At 33.5% G+C, this 17091-nt stretch overlaps 2 protein-coding genes across 2 annotated transcripts in view; one reads left to right on the top strand and one right to left on the bottom strand.

The window, feature by feature from the left end:
- Nucleotides 1–17091, top strand: part of CSN2 (casein beta) — a 112849-nt gene that overhangs the window by 19464 nt on the left and 76294 nt on the right. The gene's annotated exons all lie outside the window — the stretch shown is intronic.
- Nucleotides 179–16342, bottom strand: LOC122428238 (alpha-S2-casein). Its single transcript, XM_043448107.1, has 18 exons — nucleotides 16304–16342; nucleotides 14378–14440; nucleotides 12547–12573; nucleotides 11734–11754; nucleotides 11604–11645; nucleotides 11193–11219; nucleotides 10377–10403; nucleotides 9918–9944; nucleotides 9114–9137; nucleotides 8973–9017; nucleotides 8590–8712; nucleotides 7932–7958; nucleotides 6623–6649; nucleotides 4903–4926; nucleotides 4767–4811; nucleotides 3839–3958; nucleotides 3034–3078; nucleotides 179–440 (listed from the first exon to the last, which is right to left on the bottom strand). The coding sequence occupies exons 2-17, from the start codon at nucleotides 14426–14428 to the stop codon at nucleotides 3067–3069; spliced, it is 669 nt and encodes a 222-aa protein (XP_043304042.1). The 5' UTR covers nucleotides 14429–14440; nucleotides 16304–16342; the 3' UTR covers nucleotides 179–440; nucleotides 3034–3066.

Here is a 17091-nt window from a genome sequence, read left to right as displayed (position 1 = left end):
GAAATGGTTACCCACTGCAGTATTCTTGCCTGGGAAATCCCATGGACAGAGGAGCCTGGTGGGTCATGGGGTCGCAAAGAGTTGGACATGACTTAGCAACTAAACAACAAACAATATTATAATCCATAGCCTCATGGGCCAGTATGAACAATGGAAATGATGATTACACACCAAGGAATGCATTTGAAATTTTATTTTCAGAGGGAAAGAAAAATGTTTCTATAACTCAGAAAGAGTAGGGAAAGCATTTTAAATAATCATCAGCTAAGTTTGTATGAAACCACCATATAAACCCAGTATATTCAATATAAACTAACAGGGAGAGTATAAATAATTCAGGAAATACTCTGAGATTTGTCTTGTTGATGGGCCACTCCAAACATGCTGGTTGTATAAAGTGGTAAATGTGAAACTGTAGAAGATAGATTTTCCAGTTCAACCTGAAAAGGAAAACAGAATACTATATTACCTATAGATCTATACTCAAGAAACAATGTATGTCTGTATACAGAACCCACACATACTCATCCATACTAGTTTAGCAGAATGTTATTATTTTTTTTCAAGCTTTAAAATTTATTTTGTGTTGGGGTATATCTGATTAACAATGTTGTGGTAGTTTCAAGTGAACAGCAAAGGGATTCAGCCATGCATATACATGTATCCAAAATGTTATTATTTGTAACTATTATTAGTTAATATTTTCTAGTGCTCAACATGATAACCTAGAACATTGTAGGATTTTAATAACTATTTGTGAAATAATTTAATGTATGAGTGAAAACTGATAGCCAGTTTCCTTAATCCAACAAATAAAAGTAGTATTAATATTTATATTTATTTATAAAGTGGTAAATATTTACACTTCAGCAACTTTGAAGGAAGATTTAATTATTCTTATTTTCTAAATAATTTATTACACATAAAATGTTATTGCTTCCTGCACCTAAAACCCTTTAATATAATTGAAACATAGATTTTAATAAAACAAAATCATTATGCAAAATGACCATGGGCTGATACATTAAGAAATTGCTAAAATTATTAGATTCTTTAAAACTGACTTGCATTTTTGGTTTCTCTGTTTCTTTTGTCCTTTTCCTATCAGTCTGATACCTTTTTTTCCCCCTTTGCCATTGCTTTGCTTAGCCTATTTCTAATTATCTGAAAAGACTTACTTTAGGACTTATGTTTGATGCATCACTGGATCTTTTTGTACTACCACATATTTCTGATGTCTCTAACTTAGCATCTGGCACCTTGTATAGCATTTCTGTGACTTTGTCTAGAATAGAGCTTAATGAGGATAAGTTTGGTACCTTATTTTTGTCTCCTTCATTTCTCCTACATTATGGAACACATGATCAATTTTTTTTAATGTAGAATAAATATATAAATAATGATAGCAAAGGGAATAAAGCTATTTATTAAACAGAACTGAATATTCAGCTCATATTCATAATAGTTATTTTTTTTCACAGAAATTTATTTTGCAAAATTGTCTAATTCTTTTCATCATTCGGAGAGAAAAAATGATATGACAAAGCAAATCAAGTTCGTGACAACATAACCTAAAGTCAAAAAAGTGTTCTAAAAAAATCCCCTAGTTGGACTTTGGTTGTAGCTTAGCATCAATAGTGGAGTGTTTGAGTCCCAGAGCTGGAAATCTGTGTTGGATTCTTGGCTTTTCCACTTTTACATGGTGATCGTGAACAAGTTATTTAATTTCTATGGGGCTCAGTTTCCTTAGGAGAAGGCAATGGCAACTCACTCCAGAACTCTCACCTGGAAAATCCCATGGACGAGGAGCCTGGTAGGCTGCAGTCCATGGGGTCGCTAAGAGTCGGACAGGACTGAGCGACTTCACTTTCACTTTTCCTTTCATGCATTGGAGAAGGAAATGGCAACCCACTCCAGTGTTCTTGCCTGGAGAATCCCAGGGACGGGGGAGCCTGGTGGGCTGCCGTCTATGGGGTCGCACAGAGTCGGACACAACTGAAGCGACTTAGCAGCAGCAGTTTCCCTATCTCAATGTGGCTAATAATATTGGCTATGTAGGTTTTTGTGAACATGAAATTTAATATAGGCAAAGGGCTCAGTATTGTGACAAGCATTGCAAGGCCTCAATAAATTACTACCACTGTTACTAGTTTCTCTGAAGCCTACTTTGTCCCATCGCAGGACACATACAAAGAACAAGAAATCTGCAGTGAGACAGAACGCTGAGATTGGAGATAACTTATATACTGCAAGGACAATATCAAAAAAAGAAAAAGTGACTACACAAAAAAGCAACATTGATGTATACTTGTTTCCTTGACTGTTCATCATGGTTTTAAGGCAATGTTTAAAATGTCAAAGAGAATCACTAGGAGAAGTAGGTTTTATGTGTTTAAAAAAAATAAATGATTTTTTCCAGAGAAAATAATGCTTGCTTTAAACTAACCTGTGTAAGCAAACTTTATATTGTATACCTTTCACCAAACTGAAATTCTGGGTCTGAGCTCTAAGGTGACAGGTTAACATCCCCGTGACCATTATGCTTGTGACAATTTCCACTCAGAGCTCTTGCTTCTGACTGAATTTATCATCAGCTATAGAGAACCTTCTGTATAATTTATTTTCAAAATATTTATAAAATGCATGCAAATATACAGATCACTTACATTTGTGAATCCAAGAGGTATAAGCAAAATTTAAAACATTTCATAAACCAAGTATGACTTAAAGTTGAAGCTATATACTTCCCAAGTGGCGTTAGTGGTAAGAACCTGCCTGCGAATGCAGGAGATGTAAGAGACATGGGTTCGATCCCTGGATCAGGAAGATCCCTTGGAAGAGGGCATGGCAACCCACTCTAGTATTCTTGCCTGGAGAATCCCATAGAGGAGCCTGGTGGGCTATAGTCGATAGGGTCGCACAGAGTCAGACATGACTGAAGCAATTTAACATGTATATATATTACTTAATATTAGTCATCCTTCACACAAAAATCCCATTTACTGTTTAAATTATAAGCCTGAAGTTACTTACCATAACCAGGTAGAAGCAGTTAATTCAAGAATCTTAAAGGTATTTCTTTAAAAGAGAATGAAATAACATATTTTAGCTAATTGCTTATAATAACAAACAAAAAGAATATTTACAACTCTGTGGAAATATTTAGAAAAATTTTGGACACATTATATTCAAACTACAGATACTAAATTCTTATTTTCTCTAATCATGGGGAAGATATCTTTAAATGCTCTATGTATATCCAATAAAGTAAATCATATTAAAAAAATCCATATAAATGAAGTGACTTGCCCCAAATCAAAAGTTTATTTATGTCAGGTCTTCTGGATTCCAATCCTATATTTTTATATTAACTTATTGGTTCTCTAGGTTCAATTTCCTGCTCTCTCCCTTATTCCTTATGTTAAAATATATTTCCTCAGTCACACTTTTTAGAAAATGAAACAAAGGAGAAATGTTAATTAGAGTTTGGTCAGGCTACTTTTTGGAATTTCAGATACTTTTGTGAATTGGAAGTGATATTCTCTATGCTGACCTACCTTCAGGAAATGCTATAGAATCAACTGAAATATTATAAGCAAATACTTATGAAATTTAAATCCAATGCAAGTACAATGTATCATGATAACTATTTCTTATTGTAGCTCTATTCATCCTATATGATTTATAATTCAATTTCCAGCCTAGAACATTTATTTGATTTTGTCTTAGCTTTTACTTTAGAACTTAGAATTTCATTTACATATTTCATTTCCCTATCTTATTTTTATTACAAAAGACAACTCGATTTTTAAAATTAAAAATAAAAGGGAGAACTCACCACATAAGGAATAGCATTTGTCTTAGGTTGAGTCCATGGCTTCATAGCTTTCTGATACTGATAAACAGTCTTGAGATACTGGGGCCAGGCGAATTTCTGGTAATACTGACTGATTTTTTTCTAGGACAATTATAATTATTCCATTATCCCATGTGTCAGAACACCTGGACCTAACCAAATAAAGCTTTACTTGGATAAATTCTAAATGATACCAAACAGACTTAAGCGAAGTAAAGTTTATTCATATAAAATTATGTTTACTTTTATAAAATAAATGGTAGGTTTAAAAATATTCTTTGGTTATTTCAAATTCTAATGCCAAAATGCTTAAGTGGAAAAAAAGAAAAAAAAATGTTTAAGAAGGCAAGGGGATAATTTCTTAACAGTGTCTTAGATTACAGCTTCTTTTCCATATCTCGTGGAAATACCTTAGTCCTTAGAGTCATATAGAATGTGTGATTTAACTCAGTAGAATCTGTGACACTGAGCCAGTTGTTAATCTCTGAGTGTCATTTATATTGTCGAAGTAAATGAATTAATATATTGCCTGTCACCTATTCTGTAATTAAATATCCCTCTCCTCTGTGTTCTATTGTGAACCATTTATATGGGTACAACTATAGATTATTATAGAGATTAAACACAGTGGTATCTGTCTTCAGGATAATTTCCTATTTTTACAAAATTAAAAGTCAGTGAGTTTTTAGAATGACTGGTTGGGTAGATACATGGCAATAGTACAACTGGTACAATGGAAGAATGTTTTTGCAATAGTTTTCATAAAGTGTAAGGAAGACTTATAGAAATTAGAATTTGTTTAAAAAAATGTGAGTTTTTTTGTTTTGCTTTGTTGCTGTTGAGAGAATTGTGGTTCAGTGGTGTCCAAGCTGAGTCTGAGTGTGCTACAAATGTTTGTATAAAAATTTACCAGAAAATTTAGGCGATTCTTTTCTTCTTCGGTCAGTTTAGTTTTCTGTTAATAATAAAAATAAACTGCAATAAATACAAAAGCAAATATTATAGGATAGCATGCAATTAATTTTGTTTGAAGGGAAGTTACTTACCTTAGTGAATACTTCTGTTGATTCCTTAAGGAAAAAAAATGAAGATCAGCTTTACTTGAATAGCCCACCAGTAATTTTGTCTGCATCATTACAGTAGAGAACTAGAGCTAATTATTTTTAACAATTCAAGGCTAAATCACTGCTACCAAGTAACAAAATGCTATTTTATATAAATTTATTATGAAATTAATGAGTTTGAATATGCACTATCAGAGCATTCTCTGTGTCCATATGATAATTGACTGAAAATATGTTTTGAGTTTCCATTTACATATATTATTCATATAATGTCAAATTCTCATCGAGTATAGCAGATGCAAAGCAAGGGAGTGGAGGAGAAATGGGGAGAGAGAGGGATAACTAAAACAAAGCAGGCTCTTGAGGTATGTAGCCGAGCTTGCATATCCTTTCTGGGAAGACCATTGCTTTTTTAATGGCTGTGCCTCCCTGCGTGCTGAGTCACTTCAGTCCTATGGGACTCTTTGCAACCCTATGGACTGTAGCCTGCCAGACTCCTCTGTCCATGGGATGCTCCAAGCAAGAATGCTGGAATGGGTTGCCATGCCCTTCTTCAGTCAGTCTTCTCGACCCAGGGATCAAATCTGTGTTTCTTGTCTCCTACATTGGCAGGCTGGTTCTTTAGCGCTAGCGCCATCTGGGAAGCCCTTTTTAATGGGGTTTCAACCCCAAATTGAAAGAAAGGGTAAGGCATGCTCCTAAAGCTCTCAAGGAGGATGATGTTGGGCTGTGCTTCAGGCCACAAGACTGTGGGCCGCAATCCATGTTTCATCCTCTTCTGGAACGTCTTCCCATTGTGTTTTTCCTCTTGACTCATTCTAACACAGCAAGTGTTCCTGTAACTGTGATTTACACAACCCATGGTCCAGTCCAGAATTCAACCCCCTAGACAACCAGAGAGACTCAGGGTAGAACTATGGTGAAGGTAATTGACAGGATGTTTATTTGGCATTGGCTTATTTAAAAAATGCCTGTTATCAGTGAATCAGGGTCTCCAGCTGAACATTATCAAAAGCATGGCTAGAACAGCTACTCAACCCTTTTGGATATATTTCCTTCCAGATCTCTAAAATGACTCTGAATCTGTGTATTTTTCTTACACGTGTTTGTCTTTATTTTATTGGCTATTTTGATGTGGCTCTGTTAAAAAATTAGTGATACCTAATTTGCTTTAAATAATTAACAGCAGAAAAGTGCAATAAACTAGTTGGTTGTTTATTTTAAACGTATATTTTTTATCACTGGATGAACTACTAGAAGATTCTTGGAGAAATAAAAAAAAATAGTCAAAATTTGGGGACCAAGATAATTGAATGCTTAGCAGTAGCAGTATAATTTTAATATTTGTGGAGTTTCAGTTCTTTCTCATTTTACAAAAAGAATAATAGTACAATAGGTAAGAATTGAAGTAAAATATCTAGTTCAAAAATAGTAAAAAGTTGATTAGAAAAAGAAAGAGGCAGTGAAAATAATATAAAACTTTTGTGATATAGAAAAGTCTTGCTCACATGGAAGGACTTAACAGAAAGAATTCAAGAAAATTGAGAGGAACAGAGTTAAGTGTTGGAGAAAAATCATATTTTTAAATAATTTACAAATATAACTCTATTTTATTAAAAGCAGAATGTTTCAGATAGGCCTAATTATTGATATTGTATTTTGAAAATATTAAATATAGCTTCATATAGAAATAATATCTTACCATATCAACAGTCTTCTTTGAATTTTCCTAAAAAAATAAAAGAAGAATTAGACATTTAATTCCCACTGTATTGTCTATACATAATTTCCTTTGACTATATTTAGAAAAATTCCTCTTTTATAAAGAATAATTCAATTTATTTTTATTGCCCTATAAATTGCTGTTGTATCCCAAGAGTCTAACATAATGTAAAGGGCATGCTGCTGCTGCTGCTAAGTCACTTCAGTCGTGTCCAACTCTGTGCGACCCCATAGATGGCAGCCCACTAGGCTCCTCTGTCCCTGGGGTTCTCCAGGCAAGAACACTGGAGTGAGTTGTCATTTCCTTCTCCAATGCAGGAAAGTGAAAAGTGAAAGTGAAGTCGCTGAGTCTGACCCGACTCTTGGTGACCCCATGGACTGCATCCTACCAGGCTCCTCCATCCATGGGATTTTCCAGGCAAGAGTACTTGAGTGGGGTGCCATTGCCTTCTCCCGTAAAGGGCATAATGCTTCCTAAATGCATATTTCTTAAGTGAATGATGAATGGCATATCTCATCAATAAACCAATAAATATGTAAATACATTTTAACTGACTGGTATGCATAACCACATTGTCTCCTGATTATACTTATGCAAATAAATAATATTTTATAACTGTAACAACATAAAAAGTAATTTCTTAACTATATTTAATGTAAGTGGTTTTGCTTTGCTTCCTGGGAGGAGTTGGCAGATACCTTAAGAAAAAATTGAAATGATACATTTTAGTCTTACTTATGAAATTGCTATCTCTCTTTTCTCAAATATTTTATTCATTATGAAGTAGGAATAAAAGTAGGCAATTTTTTGTGTGATGTGAAAATGTGTTTAATTATGTGTGATGGGCAGGAAGACCCTTGGATAACAGCAATTTATATGCATCTGAATGAATTTGAGTTCTTATTTCAGAGTTCTTATTTCAGAATAACACTTTGGATTTCTCCCACTCTGTTTCTAAAATTTAAGATCTATACCAGGTGTCATGGTGTGATAGAAATATTAATGGTGATCTATAAAAAAAGAAGTAGTAACAGCATTTTGACAAAGTATACTAGCACAGATCCAATCTTTGTATCCTTCAATGTATACATTTTCGTTCTGCCTTCCTCAGGTTTTTCTTAGGGATCTAAAGTTCCAATTTTCCAATCAGAAAAAGTTTCTCAATTTTCATATAAATCCAGTTTTATTGCTTAAGCAACTACATCAAAGACTGTCTAGTATAGTATATAATAAGTGAATAATATCTTGCTAGTTACCAGATTATTGCCTTTGTAGGTAAATGCCTTACCTCACTGGTGGAGAGATGATCTCTGTTCTATATCCAAAAAAAAAAAAAAAAGGGACCATGAAAACTTTCATTATTTATTCCTCATATGAGAAAACATTCCTTAAGATAGACTGTTTTATGAAAGAAAATGGTAGAGAGAACCTGGAACCTAGGTAAATTACTTCATTTCTTTATATTTTCTTAACAAAGCAATCTTTTTGTTACATGAAATTAATGATTACTATCTGTTCTTGCCTGGAGAACCCCAGGGACAGGGGAGCCTGGTGGGCTGCCGTCTCCGGGGTCGCACAGAGTCGGACACGACTGAAGCGACTTAGCAGCAGCAGCAGCAGCATCTCCTCTTAGAGAATTGTTTGAGAAGCCAAGCAAAATGATATAGAAGCAAACTCTTAGGACAGGTATGTTCAATTTAAATTAAATTACTTATTTGTCACTATGGTTGCTATCGTTATTTGTTATTATATCGAGCTATTTTTGTTTGTGATTTAATTTCTGGACTCTACGATTTTTGCAGTTGTTCTACTTTCTAAGTTAAAACTTCTCTTGTTGGGACATTTTATCTCTAGATATTTTACAAATCTTTATCCTGAACTCATTCCTCACCAAAAACAAAAAGAAAACCAAATAAACAAGAAACATATAAAAAAGCGGCACTCACCACAGTGGGAATAAAGGGGCCAGCAGTTCTCTTAACCTGTTCCCATGGGTTCATAACAATTGGACCTTGATACAGATACTGGAGATACTGGGGGAACTTCTGATAAAACTGACTGATTTCATTCTAGAGAGAAAGAAAATTATCAATATTTACTCCAGTATTGAATCTTCTCTATGTGTCAAAAGTAGATTATAGAAGAACCAAGTTTCTTAGAACTTCATTTGATTAGATAATTTATACAACATGGCAAATTTACCTAACAAGGGTTGTTTAGTAACAGAATTTTCTGTAACTGGGATGGAAGGAGTTATGTGAACATTTGGAGAAGCAGCAGCAGTACCATGACTGTTTACTTGAAGTTACAGTTTGTATGAGAAATTTACCAGTACTTTCTGGTAGTGCTTATTGTCCACAGTAACCTTAACTTCCTGTTAAGAAAGCAAAACACTTGCTATAAAAATACACAAAAAGAAAGCAAAGCTGGGCGATATGAATTTCATTTCATTTGAATGAAAATTAGTTACCTCTGTGGCAACATCAGCAGATTCCTTCGGGGAAGAAAAGGAGGATTAACTTAACTTGCATGATTTAGTCTTAGCATTGTACTAGAGTAGAAAGGGCAATTCATTAAGTATATTTAGAGTCCAAACTACTACTACTGAGAAATTATAGTATTTATTAGAGATTCGATAAATTGAAAATTCAGAGTCCTCAGTTTCAAAGTAATAACATGTGACTGAAAACATGTTTCATTTTAAAGTTTTCATCAATTCTACATTATTCATTCAATATCAAATGCTTAGGAAGTGTAGACAGGTGACAAATAAGTTTATAAAGTCAGCCTAGTGAGATGTGGCAAAGTGAATCCAGCATACCCTTTCTAGAGGACACATTGCTATTTATAGGAGGCCATTGACTCTCCATTCCAGACAGACCTGTGGCTTAGAGAAACAGTAAATCAGACTTCCTAGATGTTAAGTAGGAAGTCTTCAGGCTATGCCTCAAGGCTCTGAGCCAAAGCTTTGGTTCTCCCTTTCCCAGACACCTTTCCCCATTGTGCTCACTGCTTGGGTATTTCTATCAATACCAGAGCATGTCTTTCTTTCTTTCCTCTGGAGTCAGATATTTGATATCTCTGTGAAAGAACACCCATGTACACCAGGGTGTAGATAGTCACTTTGCAGTCTCCCCAATATGACATTAACTTTGGGTAAATGATTTCTCCATTGCTCACCCTATTTGTGATGTTAACAACAAATTACTACATACTGCTGAAAATCCATTTTGGATGAACTTGCTATTTGATGTTAAAAGAAAAGTTCTCTTACCTCACTAGATGAGCTGATAGAATACTCCTTGAAAAAAATAATATATATAATATAAATCTGGTTACCAGAAGAAATGCAAACATTATTCTTTGCATGTTAATGTTTACTTGGGATATGTCTCTTATTACAAACATGATCATTAGTATGATAAGTTAAAAGGATTGAAATAAAAGCAATGCAACCAGGCTTCTTGGCTGCTTGTTTTTAATCACCTTTAGCAAATAAGTGGAAGAGATAAAAACGATCATATATTTAAATGTAAGTGGCTGAAGAGAATACACACTGGACATTACTCACGTGGACAGGGAAAAGCTGTCATTTTGAAGCAACTTATAAATTATTTTCCAGTTTATTAAAAAAGGAAATCTAAACATGTTCTCATATGCCATTACTAATTTTAGAGTATTAAATCATGGTAATACAAACAAAAACATGTTCAAATATATAAAAATTTCTCACCTCTTCATTTGCATTCCTTACAACTTCCTTAAAGAGAGAAGAAAAATAATTAGATGTATTTTCCCACAGCATTGCTATACTATTTTCTCCTGAATATAAAAGGAAAAATTCCTCTCTCATAAAGAGATGCATTAGACTGGATTCACTTTCATTATATGAGTTTTGTATAAGTTATAACAGAATTTCCTATTTGATGACAGTGGTATTTATTGTTGTTTACTGTGTTTATTGTCAGTGAGTCTCATAATTATTATTGTATTCCTAGAGACTAAGATAATGTTGGGGACATAGTTCTTGTTGAATAAAAGATTTGTCAAGTGAATGAATGAATATAAAAGATAACTTTAGGCAAGGCATGGATACATTTTTCTTTCTTATTTTCATAGTCATTACTTATTATGTATTAGGAAAAACACATCACTAGGCCAACTGACATGCGTTAGGAAGCAAATAAATATTGTTTCTGTGATAAATTGATTGAGTCAGTTTTAAGAAAATATTGCAACAGAAAAGGAATTTTAAAAAAGAATAAGATAACTTTGATACTGAAAAACACAAAAAGATAAGTTCTTCATTCTTCATAGAATCTGGGAATCAAATGTGTTAGTTGATTCATGCAAAGATGTATTTTCTTCATTTAATTTAGTCATAAAATTGAGAAGACTATAATTTTGGTCTCATTGTTTAAAGGAAATTTTGGTTTTCAAATTTGATTGATTTGAAATATATTTTCCAAATACAGGTTAATTTCAATGTATTTCAGGTACTATAATATTTTGCTTCGCATTATACTACAGATGTGAAATAAGTGTATACCTTGCAGGATGTGGAGCAAAGGTTCTCCTAAAAGAAAACAAGGCCAAAAGGATACAACATTTATTGAAGTGTAGTGTAATATTCTTGAGCATACAGTTATAGCAAAGAAAATATGATTTTGTGATCAAGAGAGTACAGAATTAAGGGAGAAAAGTAAAGATGATGAATCTTTAACAAGAAATTCTTTCAAAGATATTCTGCTTTAACATTGTGGCTCAAAAATGGCTCTCAAATCTTTTCCCAGAATTCCTTTCATTAGTATATAGCATTTAAACAAAACAATGAAAACATCATCATTTTCAGAATCACAAACATAATTCTCTTTTTGACTGAATGATAAAGTGATCGATGTTTGATAGAAAAGCTGTCTCATCAGTGAAAGATTAATAGACTAAAGTAATCAAACTTTACCTTGCTGGGATGAATGGCCATATTCTTTTCCTGCTTATATGTCTACAAAATAAATAAATTTATTTTATAACTATGATTAAATAAAGGAAGTTAAAATATATTATATTTGACTTAAGAATTTGGTACTTACTTCCTGGATGTTGATAGATTCCTTAGAAAAATAGAGACAATATTACTCATTTACCTAAATTGAATTTGTATTAGCTTAATAATATACTGATCTACAACCATTATGCTTGGGGTAGATAACATATTAGTCTTTACCTGAATTATGGAACAAAATTAACTGAAGTTTCACTGCCTCTACATAACTATTATATTTCATATACCTAACTCATTTTGCATTGTGCTTTGGTTTATGAATATCTGAATCAAAAACTTTCCCAGGTATCATCCACAGGGAAGAAAGAATAGGTTTTCTATTTCCTCTGTACAATTGTCAGTGTTCTTTTTCATATTATTATTATCACATTTTTTCTTCTGTCTTTTTGAAAGAGATTAAACACATCACAGGAAAACAAGAAAATGCTTAGGTGACACCGGAGATGGTGGTGGGAACCTGTTATGTACCCATAGCTGGGAAGTCATTTAGGAAACAACATGTAATATGGCTCCAGAAAAGCTTTAGTCCTTTTTGCAGAAACATAGAATGGATTTCTGTCACTGTACTCACAAAATATTCATCATGACTTGTAAAAATATGTCATTAATATTGAGACATCTTCAGAAAAAAATGTACTAATCTAATCTTGGTGATTTGAATGTGTAGATTTTTGGTCTTTATTCCTCTCTATATACCTTTTCATTATGCTTGCACTTTCAATTTTCTCTAATGCTATAGTTCTAGACTCACAGGTGAAAAATTATTTTAAAGACAATAGTTCAGGGCATATTCTGTTTTTACTAACTGAAAAGATTTTCTGTTGATACTGAAGTATCTTACCTCACTGGAGGAGACATGTTCCATCTTCTAGAAACAAAAGCAAATACAGTTTTCAGTTTTATGGTAGATTTAAAATGCCAAGATATCTCACTATTTTGTTTTGTTTTTATCATTATTCCTGTTGTTTTGATGGCAAAAGACTTTCAGGAATTTGTTTCTGGAAATGCATGATGTTTAGCTGAATTTTTCATTATTATTATAATATTATATCCTATAATATTACCAGCAAATCATTCTGTACTTCAAACAAATCCTTTTTATAGCTTAATGTAGTTCTTGCTTTTAGGAAGTGTTGGGTTCTTAGCTTATCCTATCACAGTTTAAAATATAATGTATGTGCACATGTGCTACAGAATCTTAAAGTGTTTAAAATACCATGATATTTTGTTTTATTTAGTTTTTGTTAATTGCTAGATTTAATTACTCTTAAGGGAAAGATTGAGGACAATTACTGATTTACAGAGAAGAGTAAATTAAGACTAGGAAATTATAAATAAGAAACAATGAAACTTGGTGTAAGATTGACCACTGAAGCTTATTTTATATTATATTCACCTAACTGGAATTCTTACTGTAGCTAAGCTCTTGGTTTGGCTTTAAATTTAGGGACTAACAGAAACTTTTCAAGACTGATGTGTGAGGTGTGGAAATGGAAAGGAAGCAAAGAACTCGATAACGGTACATCTGAAAAGTGAAAGTTAATGAAAGCATCCGACTCCGCGACCCCCTGGACTGTATAGTCCATGGAATTCTCCAGGCCAGAATACTGGAGTGGTTAGTCTTTCCCTTCTCCAGGGGATCTTCCCAACCCTGGTATCGAACCCAGGTCTCCAGCATTGCAGGCGGATTCTTGAGCCACAAGAAAAGCCCAATCTGAATTGAGTGAGAACTGGGCATGGGAGAGGTGTTGGCAGCACAGGCTGCAGGTAAGGGAAGAAGCCCAATCGCTCCTGAGGGAGCTAACAGATTACACGCCTGTATCTTCAAAGCACTTCATGTGAAGCATCTAGTCCTTCTTTATCATTGTATGATATGAATATTTCTGTAACATTCTCACTAGAAGATTTTGCTTTGAGAAGTGAAGGGTTGACTTTGCATTAGGTTATCTGGCAAGTCATTTTCAAAGATGTTGTTGCTGTTTAGTCTCTCAGCAGTGTCTGACTCTGCAACTCATGGCCTGTAGCCTGCCAGGCTCTTCTGTTCAAGGACTTCTCCAGGCAAGAATACTGGAGTGGGTTGCCATTTCCTTCTCCAGGGGATCTTCCCGACCCAGGGATGGAACTGGAGTCCCCTGCATTGCAGGTGGATTCTTTACCACTGAGCCACCTGGGAAGCCCAACTCCTAAAGTTAGCACTATTCAACACATCCCTGTTTCCTATCAAAGCATCATTGTTGCTGAGCTACTGGAGTCAAGAATGATGAAATTCTGACATGTGCTTGAGAGATGGTTTGGGAATCTACATTTTCTCTGTGACTCTCCTGAACTTTAAAAGAAGTCCTTGTTATGGTTTCATGTTTCTTACTTTTAAGAAGTGATTCTTGGAGTGAAAATATTTCCCCAATAAATTCAAATGTTTATGAAGAAAATGTATGCTTTTTAACTTAGAACTAAAAATCTTTTCAATCCTACAAGGAGAACACTTTAGAAGTGGTACTTTTGTCCATCTTCATAACTTACATAAGGCAGGGCCAAGGCCATCTTTGATTATAAGTTTCAAAGTTTTTACACTTCTCTATTCCCTGCTGTCTACCCCTGACGTTATCCTCATAAACAATTTAATATTCTTATATTTACATAAAACATTCTCATCTGTATCTTATTATACTTACATGCTTTGCAAGGGCAACAGCCAAAAGGCAGGTAAAAATGAAGAACTTCATGTTTACTTGGTCCTGTGAAGTAGATAAGAAGCTAATTAATAACAGTTTTACTCTCCTTATAATCATGTTTCCTCATTAATTATGTATTAAATTATCTTCAGATAATTAGAAAAGGGCAATGAAGACTGATAAAAGCAGATTCATTGAGAAACACATGATTTGAATACGATGAGTTCTTTACAAGAAGAAATTAACACAACATAATGTAAAATCTTAGTTTCTAAATTGTGGAGGCTCATTTGGGTATACCAAATTAGTGGCATAAATGACCCTATGTATAAATGGCTAATTTATTTATTAATTTACCCACTTATTCAATGACTACTTGATGTGTCAGGTACTATTCCAGACATAAAGATACAGTGATGAAAAATAATGATGTTTATACTAATAATGCCATATTATTTACAATTCTTAAATCTTACAGAGAGTCATATCAGAAATGCAAAAAACAACAGAAATCATTTTAAAATAAGATTTCAGGTGAGCCAAAACATGGAGCCTGCCTCCCTCATAAGGGGAAGAATTGGCAGGTGAAAATAACTCTGTGCTGGGGACAAGAAGCCTACTGATCCCAGCTCAGCCTGGGACAGGCTGCTGAACCTTGAGCAAGTCACTGAACATCACTGGACCTGACTTAGAATAACCACCAAATGAGATTTTTAACTAAGAAGATTTGATTTCTAAGATCCCCTCCATCTCAATCTCTAATACTATGACCACATATAAGTCCCCAAGGTTTGCTGACTACATATCAATGCAACTTTTAGAATAACCACCAAATGAGATTTTTAACTAAGAAGATTTGATTTCTAAGATCCCCTACATCTCAATCTCTAATACTATGACCACATATAAGTCCCCAAGGTTTGCTGACTACATATCAATGCAACTTTTCCAGTGCATAAACAAAGAACTAAAAAGTGAAATAAAGTTATTCTAATGCCTTTTTGACATGTAATAGTGTTTTACTCTGTAGATCTACAAATTTGAAATCAATTACTTTTAAACAGCAAGATTTTATTTGACTCAAAATTGTTAAATTTGCTGGTGATCTTTGCCTGTGCAAATTTAGAGAACGTGTATGCGTGAGAATTATTCTGTCTTAAGATTAGCATTGCCTGCTTTTGTTATTAATTTATCATTCCTACTAAAGAATTACAGATATTCTTGTTTCCTCTTACAGGATAATGCACATGACATTCACTTTATAAGCATTTCATAATAACAATGTTTTAAATTAAGATGATAAATATATTAAATTTTATAATTTAAATTTTTGAAATAAGTTCATTATATATAGCCACATACCTTAATTTTACATAAGATATTTTATTTTCCATGGATGAAAGAAACTGGAACATGGACAAATATTAACTAAGAGTTAAAGAAATGCTTTCAGCATGTTGATAAATGAGAACCATAGAAACAGTTGTAGTTATGAAGCATCCGCTATTGCCAGACATTGTGCTAGGTATGTTGTAAATTCTTTCTCTAGTCTGTGGAACAATTTTGTTAGGTACACGTGTCTGATTAACAGATGAAGAAAGTGATCCAGGAGGTCATACATCTAATGTGCAGCACCCTGCATTTTCAAAAACCTCATTATGATTAGCTCATTCTTAAAATAAGACTGTGGCATTTCATCATAAGATAGAGCAATGTAACAATTTCTAGCATCTGTATGTTAATTTTTTTAAGAAGCACTGAAAAGGAGATAAATCAGTAGCTGTGTTAGCTATAAAACAATTTCTCAAAGAATCTTAAGGTACACTGACATTAGTTTCTTTCAAAAATACTTTTTGGAACAATGTTATTAGGTTTTACAATATTAAAAGGTACATAGACTAGCAAAAAGATAAATGAAAATATTACCTCGTTTCCTAAAAGGAAAACAAGTAGTCCAGGCAATGGAATATCTCTGATGGATTAGCACAGCACTATTTATACCTTGTTCCTCCATAATATGGTAATTCTGTGGTTTGAAATACCTGAACAGAATTTGAATTCTAAGAAGTCATGATGATTAGAATTGCTTTTCTATCGAACTTTTGTACATCATATTCCAAGGAACGCTTCTACTCAGTTTGATTTAGAACATGATAACAGGTAATGTGGGGTTTATAATGTGTCATGATTATCTATATTTCATGTTTGTGTAGCTCAGCTCTTCCACATTTTAATACTAGTTATGAGGCTCAGCATAAGGCTTTTTTTGTTTATTTTTTGCCTAGACGTACCATAGAGCCTCTTCTAGTCACGACCATTTTAAATAAGCATATAAAATTATATTTTGGATATGTTAATTAAAATTTCATTAATAAGTGAAAAATACATTCTTCCTATTCACTGCTTATCATTTGCTAACTCTAAAAATAGGGTTAGCCATATGCAAGTCTATGTAATACACTGGGAAACTCAGCTCTCCTACTTGCTAGCAGTAACTTTTATAAGTATTTACTTTTTTAACTTTTCTCATTAGTTTCAGAATCTGTCAAATAATACTGTCTATATTTAATCCAATTTATAATAATGTTAAGTCTTAAAGTCACTCAGTTGAGTCCAACTCTTTGTGACTCCGTGGACTATACAGTCCACGAAATTCTCCAGACCAGAATACTGGAATTGGTAGCCTTTCCCTTCAGGGTTTCTTCCCAACCCAG

The sequence above is a fragment of the Cervus canadensis genome, chromosome 26, assembly GCF_019320065.1.
Source record: "Cervus canadensis isolate Bull #8, Minnesota chromosome 26, ASM1932006v1, whole genome shotgun sequence".
Lineage (NCBI taxonomy): Eukaryota > Metazoa > Chordata > Mammalia > Artiodactyla > Cervidae > Cervus > Cervus canadensis.
The sequence above is the reverse complement of the archived record's forward strand: the minus strand, read 5'-3'. Positions and strand labels throughout refer to the sequence as shown.